General features: G+C 39.3%; 1 protein-coding gene across 1 annotated transcript in view; it reads left to right on the top strand.

Moving 5' to 3' along the window:
• CHN2 (chimerin 2) overlaps positions 1-18,106 on the top strand; it is a gene marked incomplete at its 5' end in the record, with an annotated part of 164,462 nt that overhangs the window by 67,800 nt on the left and 78,556 nt on the right. The window contains one exon of the mRNA XM_080338965.1: positions 8,512-8,567. Coding sequence (XP_080195091.1) covers positions 8,512-8,567 — 56 coding nt within the window. The remainder of the gene's footprint in view (positions 1-8,511; positions 8,568-18,106) is intronic.

The raw sequence follows: 18,106 nt of genomic DNA, 5'->3' as shown, positions 1-18,106 counted from the left end.
CAGTGCAGAAGTGTGTATTTTATCCTCTCTTTTTTGCCTCATTCCATTTGTAGTTTCTAATAAAGCAGCACAGATCCAAGACAAAATATTGGCTTTTTAAACTGTTATTAAATGTGGCCTTTAAATTGGATCTGTTTTTTAAAAACCCTTATTGGAACTTTAGTGCAACTGTAACTTTGAGTGTGGATTTTTTTTTCTGTTTTCAGATACAGAGCCATCCTAAGCAAAAGTCATTCCTTTAATTGTGGCAACTTCAAATTCAGTACAGTGCCATTACCAGAAAGGCACTACGAAAAGACAAGGATCACACTAGTTACATGCATGTGCGTGTATAATTTTAAGGACTTGAATAAACTTGTTGACTTCACTTATATGCAGATTAAACTACCTTGCTGACTTCAAAGACATCAGCTCTATGTTACCTGAGAATGACATTCTGCCTCATAATGGACTGGGATTTTTGCAACCAAAACTTCAGTATGCCAATAAGTTACAAAAAATTGCTTCTCAGAACACTGTTTTCTAGATACCTTTTTTTTAAAAAAACAAACAAACAAACAAACAAACAACAACTAAATACTTTTCTAGATACTTTCTAGATCCTCTAGAAACTTTTGCTGGTATTTGAAGTATTTTGAATGTGTGAGAAAAACCTCCTCAAAAGTCAACAAGAGTGTATTGATTTGAGTTAGACCATTACAGTGTGCTTTGCTGGGTACCTGGAAATAGGTAGATGCTTGATAAGATTTTCTCAGAAGAGAAATCTGTCTGACTCCAGATCAGTGGAAAAGCTCCCATTAGCTCCAACGAGACCAGGATTTGAAATGGCAGATGTTTCCTTTTTTTGCAGTGAGGAAGCACATGCAAAGCTTTACTTACCTTCTCTTAGTTGCCCCACTGGTGCAGCAGACAGATCAGGGCATGCAGTGAAAAGGTTTGGCTACTTCTGCCTGGTAACTTAAATGTAGTCCAAGGAAACTTTTTTTAAAAATTAAAAAAACACAGAATGAACAAATAAATTATGAATATATAATTTCCTATTCAGATATACATAGGATGCCAGTATTGTGGTAACAGCAAAGTCATGGCCTCAGCATCTGAACCCCATGAATGAGTGATCTTGGAAAAAGTTACACAGGTCCAAAATGCAGATAATAGGTTAAGATTACAGAGATTTGCTGCTGAGACTGCTTAGCCACAGACATACGTTTTTCATTGCAATGTTCAGTGAAGTATGCTGCATCACTCTGCTAGAAAAATCTCAGGCTGGTAAATTAATTACAGATTTTATGTCCAATGGTCGCATTAATCTATGATGCAATCTACTGCCATGTCTCATCATAGTTTTAAACTAGTGTATGTATTTCACTCTTAGCAGTTTGTGTTTATTGCCTAATTAACAGTTATTTTCAGTGTATTTTAGCAAGTTAACTTTTCTTAAATGTTTATTAACATAAAAATACTTTACATACAGTTTTGATTCCTTTTGAAGTTGTGGATAAATTTAGGTGCACTCTGTTGCCTTTTATTGACTTCATGACCAAGGCTTCAATCCTTCTAACTTCTCAACAAAGGCAGATTTTCCTGTTTATACAGGCAAAGTATTCAAATAAACAGTGTTGCACATATCCATGGGTAAATGCCAATCAAAGTGGAACAGCTTTCAGAATCCAAACCTTACTCTTTGGCACTATGTTTCAGCTCTATTTGGAAAAGATGAACACTTCTAACGTGGGAGATCCTCACTTGCTTATGCAAAATTGTTAGAAGGTACATAAGTTTCACAGATTACAAGGTTTTTCAGACTTTTTCCAACAGCCCTGGGACACAGGGAATAAAAGAAATGACAAAAAATATTTTGTATTACCAGGAAGGGAGTTGGGGAAAAAATTTGGAAAGTTAGTAGCAGCCAGCAGTCTCTTGGCAGTGGATTTGATTGCATTTATACCTAAATAACAGATCCACAAATAAATACCCAATAACAGATTTCTTTTTGTAGTATCATGTTAAGAATATTGTACAAAACGACATTTTGCCTTTTTACCATCACTGAGGTAGGAAAGAAAGGAAGATAAGGATCACAGACGTGGGTTGGCAGGGACTTGTGGGCTGAGCTGTTTGGTTTTCCCACTCGAAGCACAACTAGTTGGCTCTTGACTATTGTTGGCTCTCAATCGGTGCAGACATGGCTTTGTCTAACCAAGTCCTGAAAATCTTCAGGGATGGAGCCTCTGCCACCTTTGTGGGTAACCTCCTCCAGTGCTGCACTGCCCTCTTCCAGCAGAATCAATCATCTGAACCTGCTTCATGTGACGAGGCAATTCGTTTGACTGCCGAAACAGCACATTCATTTTTTTACTTCCAGCTACAGAGCGTATGTGCTGGGGTTTTCAAGAGATACAAAACCACTCTTTTCCTCCTTTTGCCACCGTTGAGATTGGCATGTGCTAAGCAAGTCGAATGTCAATGCCACTTTAATGTTTATTTGCATTATTTAAGGTCAGTACGTTGGTATGAAGCAATGTGGTGAGGTGCAGAGCATCAGCTGATGTCATGCTTCAGCTCCTTACAAAGTTTCCCTGCCTTCTGCCCTTCAGCAAATAATAGGCACAGTGTCTGAGACTCAGTTTTGTTAGAAATTAAGGCTTTATTTCAACCAGACACTTAGGTTCCTAAGTAACAATGTGAGTAATCCTGCAGAAATAGGACAGCTCATATTGTTCAAGCTCAGCACATGGATAAATGCCCGACTGAGATGAGGCCGAGGAGGCAAAACTAAGGAACGTTGTGGAACGTTCTCAGAGGGAAGACAGTGTGTGTCTTTGCTGCTTTATAAAACCCGTGATAGGAATTCTTCCTCTCTGCTGGAGCATCACTGAACAGTAGTCATAGGTGAGTTAAAGGAGAAAGCTTAAGTTCCTGACATGCTTCAGAATGAAAAAAGTATGAAGAAATTGGTGGTAGTCCTTCTTCCCTGGGAGGAGAGGAGTAAGTGCTGATTTTTGCATGTCACCTCTTTTGTTACTTACACACATCAGATTTTGGAATTAGACAGTTCTTTCTAAAACATTTTGTAGAATTTCTTTACTCATTCCATGGGACAAGACTTGTCCTCTAGCAGGAACAAAAGAGAGAGATATATTCTAACTAGTCACTTTACATCTCAAAGAAATGATCCCCTAGAAATGGAATAATAAATTAAATTTTTTTAACTTTATAAGTTCCCAGGTGATTGTGATGCTATGAATGCTTGCAAACTATCTGAATTATGAAACTGATAAAGATGCTTAAGGGCCAATTAAAAGCTACTGGATTTTTCTATTGCAGTGATGCATTTTTGTTTAATATTTGATGTGTATTATTACTGTGCATTTAATTTGCTTCTGATGCTGAACAAAAGCTACTCCCAGTCTGATGCTGTTGTCTAAGCAGTAATAATACCTTTTCTTTTTGCACGCAGTTGACTTTTTGTAAGGTTCATTTTCCTGGGGCTAAAATAATCATCATTATGTTTGAGTGTCATCTTTTTTATGGTCACAGTGGGTTTGTCTCTAACCTACCTGACAGTTCTAAATGCTGGAACAGACTTGGTTAGATGTCAATCACTGCTTACCACTGTATTAAACAAGCGTGGTTTTCTATTCTTTTGGTTAACTGTATCCTTATACATTGGATTCCGGTTTAAGATTTTCAGAGGTAAAGGGGGGAAAATGAGACAGAAAGGCAAGGCTTGTTTGTCATTCCAGCAAGTAAGTGAGGGCCATGTGCTTTCCGAACTCCTGACCATCCCCTGGACACTGCTGAGGTCTCAGCAATGTCAGCCAGAGTGTGAGTGCCCAGCACTTTGGGAAAAGTATATAATGAAATCGGGCAGAGCTGCAGGATGTTCAGCGCTTCTGAAAATGAGGTCACTTAATGAGGTGTCTGCGCTCATTGGAACTTAGCTGTAGGGCACGTTTTTCTCAAGTCACCTTAACCATAATATTGCACTTGTATTCATAGCCCATTAGCGGGCTTTCGTATAGCATTCATTTGAAGCAGAAACAGGGGAGAACCTTTCCAGGGAAGAACACAGCTTTTAGTAGGGTCACACTTGCTTTGCTCCTTAATACCTCGCTCTGTGAGATACTGCCTTTTCCTTGTTTTTCACTTACCTGGCCTTTCACTGTTTTACCTCCTGCACCCTTGCCTTGCTGCATGTCTTTTCTGCCTATCCTTGGCTGCTGTATTCCTGTCTGGATATTCTGGCGTTTCTCTCCTGTTGAGCTATTTGGCTTCCCTTATCACAATGCCAGGTGGTGCTTCTCAGTCCTTTCTTTCTGTTCCTCATCTGTCCTCTCCCTCTGTGTAATGGTTCTGCACCTCTCTCCAGTAGTTCCACTGGGCTGTCCTTCTGTCAGTTTAATGTCATTCAATTTAAAGCTCATATGGCCCAATCTCAATTCTTTCTCTTTCCCAAGAAGCCATTTCCCATTCATGACGTTTTGTCTGATTACCACCATTCACAAGCTCAGTCATGCTTGTTATTTGGGCCATTTTCTAATCCTGCATACTGAAGGCAGCATATAATTTATTATTATTATTTATTTGAATATTTAAAATCTTACTACATTTTCCTCCAATACATTTCTAAATCAGATATTTTCGCAGTTCAGATAACTACACAGATTAAGTACCCATGTCTCTCTGAGAATGACAACAACCTTTTCCAGTCTATTCCAAACAGAATCATAGAATGTTAGAAGGATGTTGTTAGAATGTTGGAAGGGACCTCAAAAGATCATCTAGTCCAATCCCCCTGCCGGAGCAGGAACACCTAGATGAGGTTACACAGGAAGGCGTCCAGGTGGGTTTTTAATGTCTCCAGAGTAGGAGGCTCCACAACCCCCCTGGGCAGCCTATTCCAGTGCTCTGTTAGCCTCACTGAGAAGAACTTTCTTCTCAAATTCTAAGTGGAACCTCTTGTGTTCCAGTTTGAACCCATTACCCCTTGTCCTACCATTGGTTGTCACTGAGAAAAGCCTGGCTCCATTCTCGTGACACTCACCTTTTATATATTTGTAAATACTAATAAGGTCACCCCTCAGTCTCCTCCAATCTAAAGAGCCCCAGCTCTAGCCTTTCCTCATAAGGGAGATGCTCCACTCCCTTAATCATCTTCGTTGCCCTGTGCTGGACTCTCTCCAGCAGTTGCCTGTCCTTCTTGAACTGAGGGGCCCAGAACTGGACACAATATTCCAGATGTGGTCTCACCAGGGCAGAGTAGAGGGGAAGGAGAACCTCTCTGGACCTACTAACCACCCCCCTTCTAATACACCCCAGGATGCCATTGGCCTTCCTGGCCACAAGGGCACAGTGCTGGCTCATGGTCATCCTGTGGTCCACCAGGACCCCCAGGTCCCTTTCAACTACGCTGCTCTCTAACAGGTCATTCCCCAGCTTATACTGGAACCTGGCGTTGTTCCTACCCAGATGCAATACTCTACACTTTCCCTTGTTATATTTCATTAAATTTTTCCCCGCCCAACTCTCCAGCCTGTCCAGGTCCCGCTGGATGGCAGCACAGCCTTCTGGCATGTCAGCCACTCCTCCCAGCTTGGTGTCATCAGCAAACTTGCTGATAGTACACTCTATTCCCTCGTCCAAATCGTTGAAGAATATATTGAATAATACAGGCCCCAGTACCGACCCCTGAGGCACTCCACTGGATACAGGCCTCCAACTAGACTCTGCCCCGTTGACCACAACTCTCTGGCTTCTTCCCTTCAGCCAGTTCGCAGTCCTCCTCACTATCCGATCATCCAGACTGCACTCTCTCAGTTCAGCTGTAAGGATGCTGTGGGAGACTGTGTCAAATGCCTTACTGAAGTCAAGGTAGACCACATCCACACCCTGCCATCGTCCATCCACCTCGTTATGTCCTCATAAAAGTCAATGAGGTTGGTCAAGCATGACTTCCCCTTGGTGAAGCCATGTTGACTGCCCCTAATGACCCTCTTATCCTTGATATGCCTTGAAATGGCACCAAGGATAAGTCGTTCCATCAGTTTCCCAGGGATGGAGGTGAGGCTGACCGGTCTATAATTACCCGGGTCCTCCTTCTTGCCCTTTTTGAAGACTGGAGTGACATTTGCTTTCCTCCAGTCCTCAGGCACCTCTCCTGTTTCCCAAAGACTTGGCAAAGATGATGGCGAGTGGTCCAGCAATGACCTCAGCCAGCTCCCTCAACACCTGTGGGTGCATCCCATCCAGACCCATGGATTTATGCATGTCCTGATTGCCTAATTGCTCCCTAACCCAGTCCTCATCAACCGAGGCAAACCCCTCCATTTTCCGGACTTCCTCTGGGGCCTCAGCAGTATGGGGCTTGTTAACAGAGTTGTTAAGCTGATTTGTCTTCCTTGCATTCATCATGAGTCCCTGCACTGACTCATCCCACTACATCCTATCAGCATCCAGTTTTTTGTGTTTGCTTTTAAAGTCTTTCCTATATCTGCCCTCTCCCATTAGTCATCCCTTCGTTTTGTGAAATGCTGACTCTTCTCCCCACCCTTGCTTTTCCAGTGATATCAGCTTCAGAGATCATTTTGGTCATTTCAGAGAGCTCTTTGCTTTTCTTATTTCTTATAAATGCAGCACATTACAAGATAGGCTTCATATATATTCTTCAGATCAACTTGTTTTGCACTAGAGCTATCCAGGTTATCTTAGAAACAGCTTCACTAGCTTGATTTGCTATGTCAGTTAATATTTAATTAGTTTAATTATTGAAAAATAGTATTTTTATGAAGTAGGATTTTTTTCAATTAAAATTTAAATGAATAAGTAGGGGAAATAGATCTTTTAAATAGGAAGCAATTATATTATTGCAATATTTTGAATCCGTAGTGTTCCTTCTCTCTACTGGAAATGTATGAGGGAAGAAAAAAGTTACTGTTTTCCTCTCAAATATGTTTATTATTAAGCATCAGTAACCTGCTGAATCAGTGGTTATGCTGATTTCAGACATTCAGAAATGAAATCTAAAATCCTGATATTGGACTCCAGCATAACCAAAGCGTTAAAAAACGGTCTCTGATTTTTGAAGCAAAATTTTCATGCTTTGATTGGCAAGTCTTTAGGATACACAAGTCATTTGATCAGAATAGAGTAAAAGGAAGTCTTTGAATCTTGCTTAGTCACATAGCTGAAAGAAGTAAGAAATACCACCAGTTGTGATGAATCTTGTGCAAAAGTAGTGGGAGTTCTGGTGGTATTGAATGAAGCAGGTTAAATCCAAAGCCTTACTGCAAGTTCAGAGCTTGATCACATCCATATGCATTACCACTGATAGGGAATTTAAGAAATGAACGCTCTTTCTGTGCCCCTCCAAGGAGCCATGGATGAAGGCTGGGTTGGGAAAAGGAGAGGTTATGGTTTCTTCTGCTTTGACATGAGTGGAGCACATGGCCCCCAAAGCTTCCACATCCCCTGAGTGACAAACTTGGGTGCAAGCCAAGGACTTCTCTGCTCCTCAGCCTTCATCACTCCTAGCCCCATTTAAAGAGAAGGTGCTGAAGAGTAACACCTACCATTTCAATTCACTTTCTGCAACAAGGCTCCTGTGCTTATCAAATCTACAGGTATTTGTATTCCTCATGTCATCTGCCACCTTTTGGGGCATAATTCCAAGCTTCACAAGCATTGCAAAGAGCCCCATACTAGAAACTTGGTCTTTTAAAAAAATTCATAGCCACGACATGATCTTTCCAAACACAAGAAGGTCAGCATGAAGAAGGCCTTTCTCAAGGGAGGCAATCCAAACCTCCGGGATTTTTACTGGAGTTACAGAGAGACAGTCTGTCTGCGCTGGAATTGATTACTGTCATTGCATGTCAGCTTCCTCTCACGACTCGGGTGGAAAGGAAGGAGAGGATCTCATTAAATACTTGCAGCAGAGAGGCTGGGGGCTAGGGTTCAGCAGCTACCCCCAGCCTCAGGTCTCTCTCCTCCAGCCCTCAGAAGATTCACAAAATTGATCCAGGGCCATTTGAATAGGGTGTAATTGCTCTGAAAGGGATGTTTGCCTCCTCATCAGTAATTTCCAGCAAATCTTGAGATTGTGGTGAACCCTTTCAAATATGCTGAACTTTTTCGTGGCCTATCCATAAAAGCGCTGGTGTTGCTGGTAGATTTGAGTTGTTACAGCACGGTATACACAAAAGTGAGATTTTATCCTGAGATACTCCTAATAAATCTTTCTAGCTTCTCTTCCCTGGTATAGAAATGTAGTAACAAGTACAAAAGGAGATAATACTTCTTAAAGTCAAAACAGTGATCACTTTAGCTGGTTTGCGGGTCAACAGCCAATTTTCATATAAGTGACTTAGATTCACTGAAATACCTCCATTTGCTCTCCTTTTCTTTACATTTGCATTTTTCTCTGCAGCCTCTGGCTAAAAAGACTCATCTGAATAAAAGTTTGTGTATGTTGCTGTCTTCTAATTATCTGTACATTTTTGTGTTTGACAGTGTATCAGCTGCAGCAAGAGGCACCACGTCCCAAGAGAATCATCTGTCCTCGGGAGGTCAGTTCTTTTGCTCTACCTTGTTAAATCTGATGAATTGTCAGCAGCGTATGATTACCGAAACTCTTTTGTACAGTCTGTGGGTAGTATTCACTTTAATTTTCCCAAGCCGTTGTTTTTTATAGTAATTTTTTCTTAAGGTTGATTAATTAAAGGAGATTAATATTTGCTAATTAGGCATGGGGGCCTCATTCTACCACTGGAAGTCCCTTCATTAGGCAAATACCCATTAACCATTGCTTACTGTGCTTTTTTGTATACCACCTAAGTTTTGTGTTTTCTTGTCAAAAGGAAGGTATATTTTCTTCCTGCATCTGCAGGGTACTCCAGTTTGTTGAATGCATTCTGCCAAGGATTATATTCAAGTTAAAATAGTGAACTGATAGCCTTAGATCTCAATTCTGTCACAGAAACTTTAAAGTTGATAGGATATTAAGCAATCTCTAGGCCTGGAGTTTTGGCTGAGTCATGTTGTCTCCTTGTTTTCTTTTTCTGTATTTCTCCATTTCTACTTAGTCAAATATGTCAGTTCCTCAATCTACATGGCATAATCATAATGGAAAACATATGTAGATGTCTCTGCTCAATCAATAAAACTGTGATAGCTTTATCTTCTATAATGTCAGGGACAAATTTTATGCAAATAGACATGTAATACTAGTAATAAACGCATGAAGTGATTACACAAGGTATAAAAGATGATGTGAAAGAAGAAACTGCAGTTCATCGGCGTGATGTATAGCCCTGTTCACAGACATCATCCAGGGCCCCGATCTGCTTCCCACACCGCGCACCCTCTGCAGCAGAGCCCCAGCACAGTGGCTGTCAAATATCAACAGATACAGTCTCAGAACAGCTTTGCGTGGGGCACAAGGCTTTGTGCCAAGGCACGGGCAGATTAAATAATTTGCCCGGGGTCGTGAAGAAGATCCATTGCGAAGTCAGGAATTGAATCCAGTATTCCTGGGTCCACCAGGCACCTTCACTCAAAGGCAGTTGCATTTGTTTTTTTCACATGTCTGGGGAGAGCAAAGTCTTGGCCGCACATGGGCAGTCGTCAAGCCCTGTTGGTTTGGGATGGTCCCAAGGTGTACCCACAGGATCCTAAGAAGGGCAAGTAAAACACTGGGGTGGGTGAGCCCTCATGTCATCCTTTCTCTCTGTCAAAGTCAAGGCTCAGGAAGGAGGAGAATGCTGTAACCCCCGGGGACTCCAGTGCATGTGTGCTGGAGGGTTATAACAAGACCTTCCTTCCCAAAATTCTCATACACAACAAATTATACCAGTCTTCTTGGCTGGTATTCTCGAAATGAGAGGACATTCAGGTTTTTACTAAACAAACATCAGGTAACAAGTATTAAACTAGTAGTGCTGTAGCTCAAAATAGTTAAGGTAAACAATTTATTTACTTTGAGTGCAGCCTTAGAGGAGTTTCTCACTTTTCCCACTTTTTTTTTTTTTTATCTTTTTCATTCTGGAACTACTTTGAGAAAGAACTTGTCTTGAGAAAAACTGATCAATAAGCATTGAATACTTAGGAACCCTTGCCTACCTTTGTGGGGATACAAGTGACTTAGTCTGAATCAGTTTAGTCCAAAATTCATAATACCAACTCAAAGCACTTTTTAGCTTGCCTCCATGAGTGAAAATTTGGGTCAAATTAATACGATTGTATTCACGTTTTAGAAATAAGATTATATACACAAGTGGAGTAAATGCAATTGCAAACTCTTTGTGACTGTGCTATATTGAACTTGTTTTCTTAGACTCTTGAACATGTTATATACAACTGAAATTATCCTTTACTCCCTTTTTCGGTGTTTAAAGACCATGCATATTTAATTCCTATTCAGACTGTTTCCAAACATTTGCAGAAAGAAACTAAGGTCATGTTATATTAAGCATATGAGTATATAATTGGCAAAGCATCACATAACAAAATAAGTTAAAAAAAAAATCCTATTTATATAATTTGGGTTTGGTTCTGACTGATGAACTATTTTTAGAAGCTCACTTCACAGACTGAAGAGAATGCTATTTTGATTTGTTTTGTTTGTTTGTTTTAATTATCTTAGACATCTGAAGAGACTTTATTCAGGTAGGAATATGAAGCAGTATGAATTCCCACAAATGTGATCTTTGGTTGACTTCTTGTAACTTGGATTTTGAGTCTTTGTGGAGATCAACTATATGTGTTCACAACCTGCTTGCTAGAAATACAGATTCTCTGACATAAGCGTCAAAAACTAAACACACCACTACACTGATGATGTGCTCTATTTTTACAGCTTTATTTTTAGACATAATTGAAGAGGGTGTCTTCATCCCTAGATTGTTCCTTGTGGTTCATATTGTTGGTTTTATATGAAGTAGAACTATATATTATAGAGAATCACAAATTATTTTAGAGAGAAAATTTGGCACTGTATTCTTATGCCACCCATTAGCTTTACCTTAACACACAGATTGTAAGACAGGTGGGTTGTTGTTGTTGTTGTTTTTCTTGATTCCAGTTTGATTTCAGTGTAAGCTGATGATTGTATAGTCTTTCTTCACTAAAGGTGGTCTCTTATTAATCCTAAATTTCTGTCAGTTACACAGAAAAATTTCAAAATCTAATTTTGTGTTATGTATGTGAAAATATATTACTCTGCAATATGATTGTTATTTAGTATGCAACATGATGCTCATCCAGCAGCCGGAGAGCAGATGTCAGCAGGATGTGTGAATGGCAGTAGAAAGATTTATCTGTCCATGTACGTATCATAGGAACTAGACTTTGTTGAGGGTGTTTTCTTGTATAATGTAGGAGTCAAACTGTTTCAGACAAATGTAAAAATTGCAAATAATTTTAAATCCTTCATGCTTATGGGAAGATGTCTTTTATTCATAACTGCCAAATTCTGCACTGTTTACAAGGAAATTCAAGCATCTGCTGCAAACAAAATTTGTAACAGCAACAGATAAACTTTTGAAAGGTTGGGTTTTTGTTTCGTTTGTCTGGAGGTTGTTTGTTTGGATTTTTTGTTGTTGTTTGGGGTTTTTGTTTGTTGGGGGGGTGGGGTTTGTTGTTGATGGTGGTCTCTTGACACTTGCCATTTTCACAATTCCTCCGTCTTTTCCATTGCTGTCTTCCACATTTTCCACATTCATTTGCTCTTCCATTACCTTTCTGTTACTCCATAGTCACAAGAGTTTTAGCCTCAAATCTTTGCAGTTCTACCATCTGATTTGTCTGGGTTTCTTGTTTAACTACACTACAGAGACAGAAATTGCCTCTCCTGATACGCAAACCACCCAACTAAAAGCTGGGACTGTAAATAAAACATGAACATTTAAATCTTTGTGTCTTTGAACTTTCCTATCATGATTCTCCTTTTATTTATTTATATTTTTTTTCCTGCATAAATATCTTGTCAGCAAAAGCAGGTAATTCCTGCAATGGGAATCATATTGAGTGAGCTGTTAGGGCTTCAGGTACCTAACGGGTTTTAATTAATCACCACTGACAGCGCGACTGGTGTGAATATCCTACCTTCCCAATAACATTGGATTTCTGCCAATACCCTCATTTGTAACCATATTCCTTCCAGCAATGTTTTAATGATTTCTTTTTTAAATAGGAAAATTTTCGTTTAAAAGTGCCATTCAGGTGGAGGAGTAGCTTTTAAATATTGTGCAAGTGTGATCATAGGCACCAAATAATCATATTTGTGCGAAAGTCATATTATAAAGCATCTTTTAGGGTTTATTCTACAGAAATGCTGATTAAAAAATTACACTCTCAGAAAACCATTCAGGCATTCAACTTCATGGTTTTATTTTAAAGTATCATTTTAAAGAATTCTTAATTTTAAGAAGTACTTCAGTAGTAGACTACTCAAAGTTAAAATATCCTTTAAAGAAATGGAGTTGTTACTAATTTGAAAGGATCGAGGAAGGATGGTGATATTATTTGGGAACATTTTTGATTAAACAATAGGCTTGTTACAAATTTCCATTGAAGAGGGAGTGAGTGACCCATGACTCTTGGATTACTTGAGTAGAGTAATTCAGATATTCATACCTGTGAGTGCTATTCCTGTTCTGTTCCAAGAAAGCCTTAATTGCTGACTGTAATTTTTGAGGCTGTGTGTTTGTCTGCATTAGACCTCACATATTCTTAAGAGAGTCTTGGCCAAGTCAGTGTCAGCAACATTGAGAAACTTGTCTAAATTTCCCTAGTGTAGACAAAGCCTTAGAGCATTAACTTATATTATTATGTAGAAAAATGTCAGTTAATTGCCTTCACCGTCATTCTGAATTCCGAATAGGTTGTGTCAGAAACAGTAGAAATTATTGTCTCTGCTTCTAAAGCATCAAAATTATGGTTCCTTGATTAAAAAGCAAATACGATTTCAAAAGGGGGACTTTTATTTGGAAAAAAAAAATACTTTTTCTTTGCTTAAGTGATTGTAAGAGACTAAAATAATGATGGTAATGGCAGACTGTACTGCTGAGAGTCTTTCAGTCTAACCATCCGAAGGGTCAGGAACGGTTTTGGCCCTCTGGGTATCCATTACCCAGATTTATCAAAACAAGTGTATAGTTAGTGGCATTTCATAGAGCATAACTGTTGAAATGGTCACTAGCAGGTTTATAATGATACTGCCATCTTGTGCACTACTAGCAGAGAATATACAGCATCTTTACATATCTCCAAAAGTGAATGACTGCAAATTATTCTTTATTCAGTTATCCTCAGAGTTTCTTCTGAAGCATGGGATTCAAGCTGAGAACAATACAATTAGTAGACTATCATTTAAACAATGGCAATATTGAAAAGTGTTTTTAAAATGCTGGTTACTTTTGTCAGTCCTACTTTCAGGTACAAAAATGTTTTATATTTGTACATAAGGAAAAGCTTTTGATAGGTCACTTCCAGAATTAGGTAAGCTTGTGCAACATTGTTAAAATTAAGCCTTAGTAAGATGTTTGTAGAGTATATCTGACTGCATAATAAGAGTTTCATAATTGCAATAAATCTTCCATTAATTCCCTTATTCTGCTCATTTAGTGACTTTTACAAGCTGAATATTTTCTCTTTCCCTCTGCCCTCATCTTCCTAGTAACAATGTCTATGCACTGGTAAAGAACTAGAGAGTTATAACAGGCATTGAAATTGGCCATGATGTTGGTGGTAGATAATGAGGGTAAATAGCAATTTTCATGGCACTTCTTCAGATCACTCTACTGCAAAAAGTCAAACACTATCATGAGAAGGTGTCTCTTGCTGTCAGTCCTGAGAGCTTGTCTAAGATAATTCAGAATATTATATTATCTTTCCTTAGAAAGAAGCCTCAGAACACACACTGTGACACACCAAGAGACCCCATTTGCCAGCAATTAAGTGAAAATGAGCAGAATTGTGAAACCTATTTTCATTAATGAAAATGTTTGTACATCTAAAACTTAATGGAGCCTATATCTTCAAATTCTTATAATATTGCTGCTGCTTTAATTGTGTTTTTATAATCCTGTCTTTATGATAGAAACAAAAAGAAACGAGGAGGACACCGCAGTAGTCTGTGGGTTGCAAATGAAGCAAAGAGCAGTTTTGAACAGACCTTGACAGAAGGAGGAAAGTTCTTCAGCTGAAATCCGTGGTGGAAGTAGAAATCCTGGCTAGATGGGAGGGAGGCTGAAAACAGTTGAAGGCCCAAAGAGTCTTTGGTTAAATTTGAACAGAGGAGCTGTGGAATGTCAAAATGTATTGTATCCAGCGTCCCTCCAAATTTGCCACGTACAGGTTTTCCTATTAGGTTTAAAATGTTGGTTTAGACACAATGCTGTTTTCCTGTGGTATCTTCTGAGTGAATTTTGTCCCACAGAATTCCTGTGATTTGCAGCAGCACATGAACAAAAGAAGGGAGGCTGGAATATTGGTTGTCCAAAATTCCTGTGCAGTCATGACAGCAGAGAAAGTTGCCAGTGTTTTCTCCAAGGCACTTTAAGGATTGACAGGAAATCCCACCTCTCCCAGGCTCTGTCAAGCCTCACCCCACTGCAGTAGTAGGGTGGTGGAGCACTCGGATGAAGCCACATCAACCTCATTTTAATAGTCCATTGACTACTGAACAGAGGAGAAATCGCTCTAGTCATTCTGTAGACACAACAGTAAATATTTCATTTAAATAGTTACAGCTAAAGAAAACTAGAAGAGGCATGTCTGTTCCACTTGAATTTCATCAAGCTTGGTTTACTAGTGGTCTAGGTTATGATTTGCAAATCAGACTGGTGGTCATCTTTAACAAAGAAATATGATGTGGACCAGTTGGTGCATTTATTGATCTCTACAAAATGGAGAAGTGTCGAGGGTTTAGATTGTGGGGTGACAATAAAACCCTGGCAGATGTATTGTTAACCTCCTCTCCCCCCCCACTTCCCTCTTTTGCCCCTCCCTCTCCCCCCTTCCCACTCAGGACAGGCAATCGGGAGGAAAAGAAGGACAGAGAGAAGAGAGTTGGAAAAATTAAAAATGTTTTACTGATGATACTAATAAGAATAGAGAAAATAATACAAAATATACAAAACCAATCTTGAAAGTCTCAGCAACTGCAGAGCCGGCACCCAAAGTCCTGGATTGGACTGTGCAGCCAACCAGAGCTGGATTCAGTCTGTCACTAGACCTCAGTTCACAGGGACGACTAGCAAGGTCCTCTCCTAATGTCAGCCGTAAGCAGAAGGGAAAAGAAGGAAAAGGGAAAAGGGACAGGATCCTGGTGATCTCCCACTTTTATATGAAGTATTCACATGAATGGAATGTTATACACCATTGGTCAGTTTCTTAGTCACTTGTTTCTCATCCCTCTCGGGACATGTGAATCTGTCCTTATCAATAAGTTTGCATTCCATTGCTGTGTTTACCAAAACATGTGTGTGGTTCTCCAGGAAGATGCAGCTAATATGAAGGCTTTAGCTGACAGGCAAATTCACTAAAAGAGAAACTTGGTTTTTAACAAAACCAGGACAAGAAGTTAAAGCCATCTTTTTGGAAGACAAGATGGCAGCTTGTGACTAGCAAGCCCAAACTGTATGGAGCTGTCGTTATGGACTGATGAAGTTGCTAATTATCCCTTCGGATTTGCTTGAAAGCTGCTTTGGGAAGGTTCACCCTCCCCTCCATTTTTCCTTGGAAGTGAGTGACGTGTCTGTATTTGCGATTTTGCTATTCTCATTTTTTATTTCCTTTGATCTTTGTTACATATCAGTCTTTTCACGTAGTTAATTTTATTGTGACATGATGTCAAATGTAAGTAGTTTTCAAGACAAAATAAATGAAAACCTGAGTCATATCTTGACCTAGATAAAGTTTATGAATAAGTCTATGTGTAGGTAAAAATGCTGTGTGCTTGTATACATTTACATATCTGTTCCAATTTAGGCCAGTATTTCTTGTGTTTGGTTAAAGTAATATGTAGAAGGAGGTCTCCTGTGTTTGCTCTGTGACTGATACTTTGTGAGGTGTTCAAGATAAGAATAGAGCATTGAGCAGCTGATCAATTTGTCTTTCCTAATATGAATAAATAGAGAAACTCTGTACATCTATCTTGCTTCCTATACTTCCTGTATGTGTATGTATATACATACACACAGAGAATGGTCAAATCAGCCAGTTACACAGGTCTTTTTGGAACACTGAAGAGACGTAAGCATGAACATGGTAGAATTTGCATGGTTTTCAAACAGGGTCTCCTGAATTTCAGGCCTCTGAATGAAAATTCAGAAGATTCACAATGTATGTTCCTGTTTATCCTTTGTTTCTAAAATATGTGCATATCCATTTGAAATACCATCCTGACTAACTAATATGTATTGACACATTATAACTGCCCTGTACGGATTATTAAGAGAAGAGAGTAATAGATGTTTTTATGAAGAGTATATCTCATAAATTGGTATCAAAATATTTGGCTTTGTTGAAATGAAAGCATCTGTAAATTAACAGATAGTTCATCATTTTGGAAATAGATATTCTTTTACCTAGTATTTTGTAGAGGAGTTAATAGGATCTATATCTTTTCCAAACTCAGAAAAAGTACCTACCCCTGTCTAAGCTCCTTTATTCCTATTTAGAGTTTGCAGACAACCTGACTTGAGAGAAACTTCTGCACTTCCCAAGTACAGAGTAAAAGTATTCATAAAATCAATGACAAGTGATAAACAGGGTTAATATTATTCCTCCCTGGATTTTTGCTTCTATCCTTTCCTTGTCCCCATGCATAGGTGTTCTCCCAGTGTAATGAACGGGCAGTCTCACATCTCAGGATGCTGCTCAGTGGCCTGTCTAGGGCTCCCTTCTCCTCTTCATTTTCCACCTACCAGTTCCAATGGCTTATTTGCTGATTTTCCTTCCACGCCTTCAGCCCATACTCAGGTTTCTACCTAGTCTCCTATGTCGAATAGCAGCAGTGACCTGGTTAGACAGCATGGCTTTTGGGGATGCTTTTGGGTAGGTGACAGAACACCAATAGCTTTGTGCAGAGGTACTGTGGGCTGTTGTGGCATGTGTCATAGGGATGTTTTAGTGCTTCTCCTGGTTGCAGAATTGCAAGGAGCGTTTAGAGCATTGATATGGCTTACTGCATTTATTTGCTGCTGCTGGGGATGTTTTTCCTCCCACTTAAATGACTCAACACATCATTCTTGAAAGAAGGGAGTACAATTTAAATGCTATCTTCAGATTTTTCATCTTGCATTCAAGGTAACATTGATATTCTTTCTTACATTTAATAATCCCCTTACTGTGTGAAGGGAAGCTGCATAACAAAATAGAGGACTCCTGCTTTTGCTGCTGAAGTTCTTTGAACCCTGGCTCCCTTGATTATTTACCAGTAGCCTCCTTGATTAAGATTTATTTCAATTTATTTTAGCTTGTGCTCAGGAGCACATTATTTTCAGAAGTATTTGTTTTTTCTTGTTCAATCTTGCTCTTTTCTGTTAGAGCTCAATATATACTGAAATATATTCTGGTTTAGTAGCAATAGCAGATGGCTGTGTTGGGGGAGATTTTTGTTACCTTCTGGAGTTTATAGTGTTTTGTCGGGTATATTGATTATTGGCTGCTGGACACTTTGCTGAAGGTCGTAGACAGGAAACACCCAAGTTAAAATTACCCTCATAAAGGATGCCTTAGAGCAGCTTTTTTACAAGTTTGGTACAAGCACGTAAGCTAACAAACCAACCCAATTCTTTTAAAATACTTTGTCATTAAAAACATTAGAAATAACCTGGATAGGGTGGAAATTGGCCTGCAGTAGGTCTCACGGCAGCAGTCAGAGCTGCTGAGCTTCTTGCATTTCTTTGCAATTTGTTACCCTCCTGCAAAAGTGTCATAACACATCCTACCTTCTCAGTAGGTTACAGCATGTCATCAGAGCAGAGAAGTTGGGCAGCTTTGGGCAGCAGTTAATAAAAGCATATCTTGTGTTCTTCACTTTTGTCTTTCCTTTATATTCTTCCTAGTAATTAAGAACTCCACTCCAACCTTCTCCCTAGTG

Source organism: Nesoenas mayeri (assembly GCF_963082525.1).
Source record: "Nesoenas mayeri genome assembly, chromosome: 2".
NCBI classification, from domain to species: Eukaryota; Metazoa; Chordata; class Aves; order Columbiformes; family Columbidae; genus Nesoenas; species Nesoenas mayeri.
Note: the sequence above shows the minus strand (reverse complement) of the source record. Positions and strands in the feature narration are given on the sequence as shown.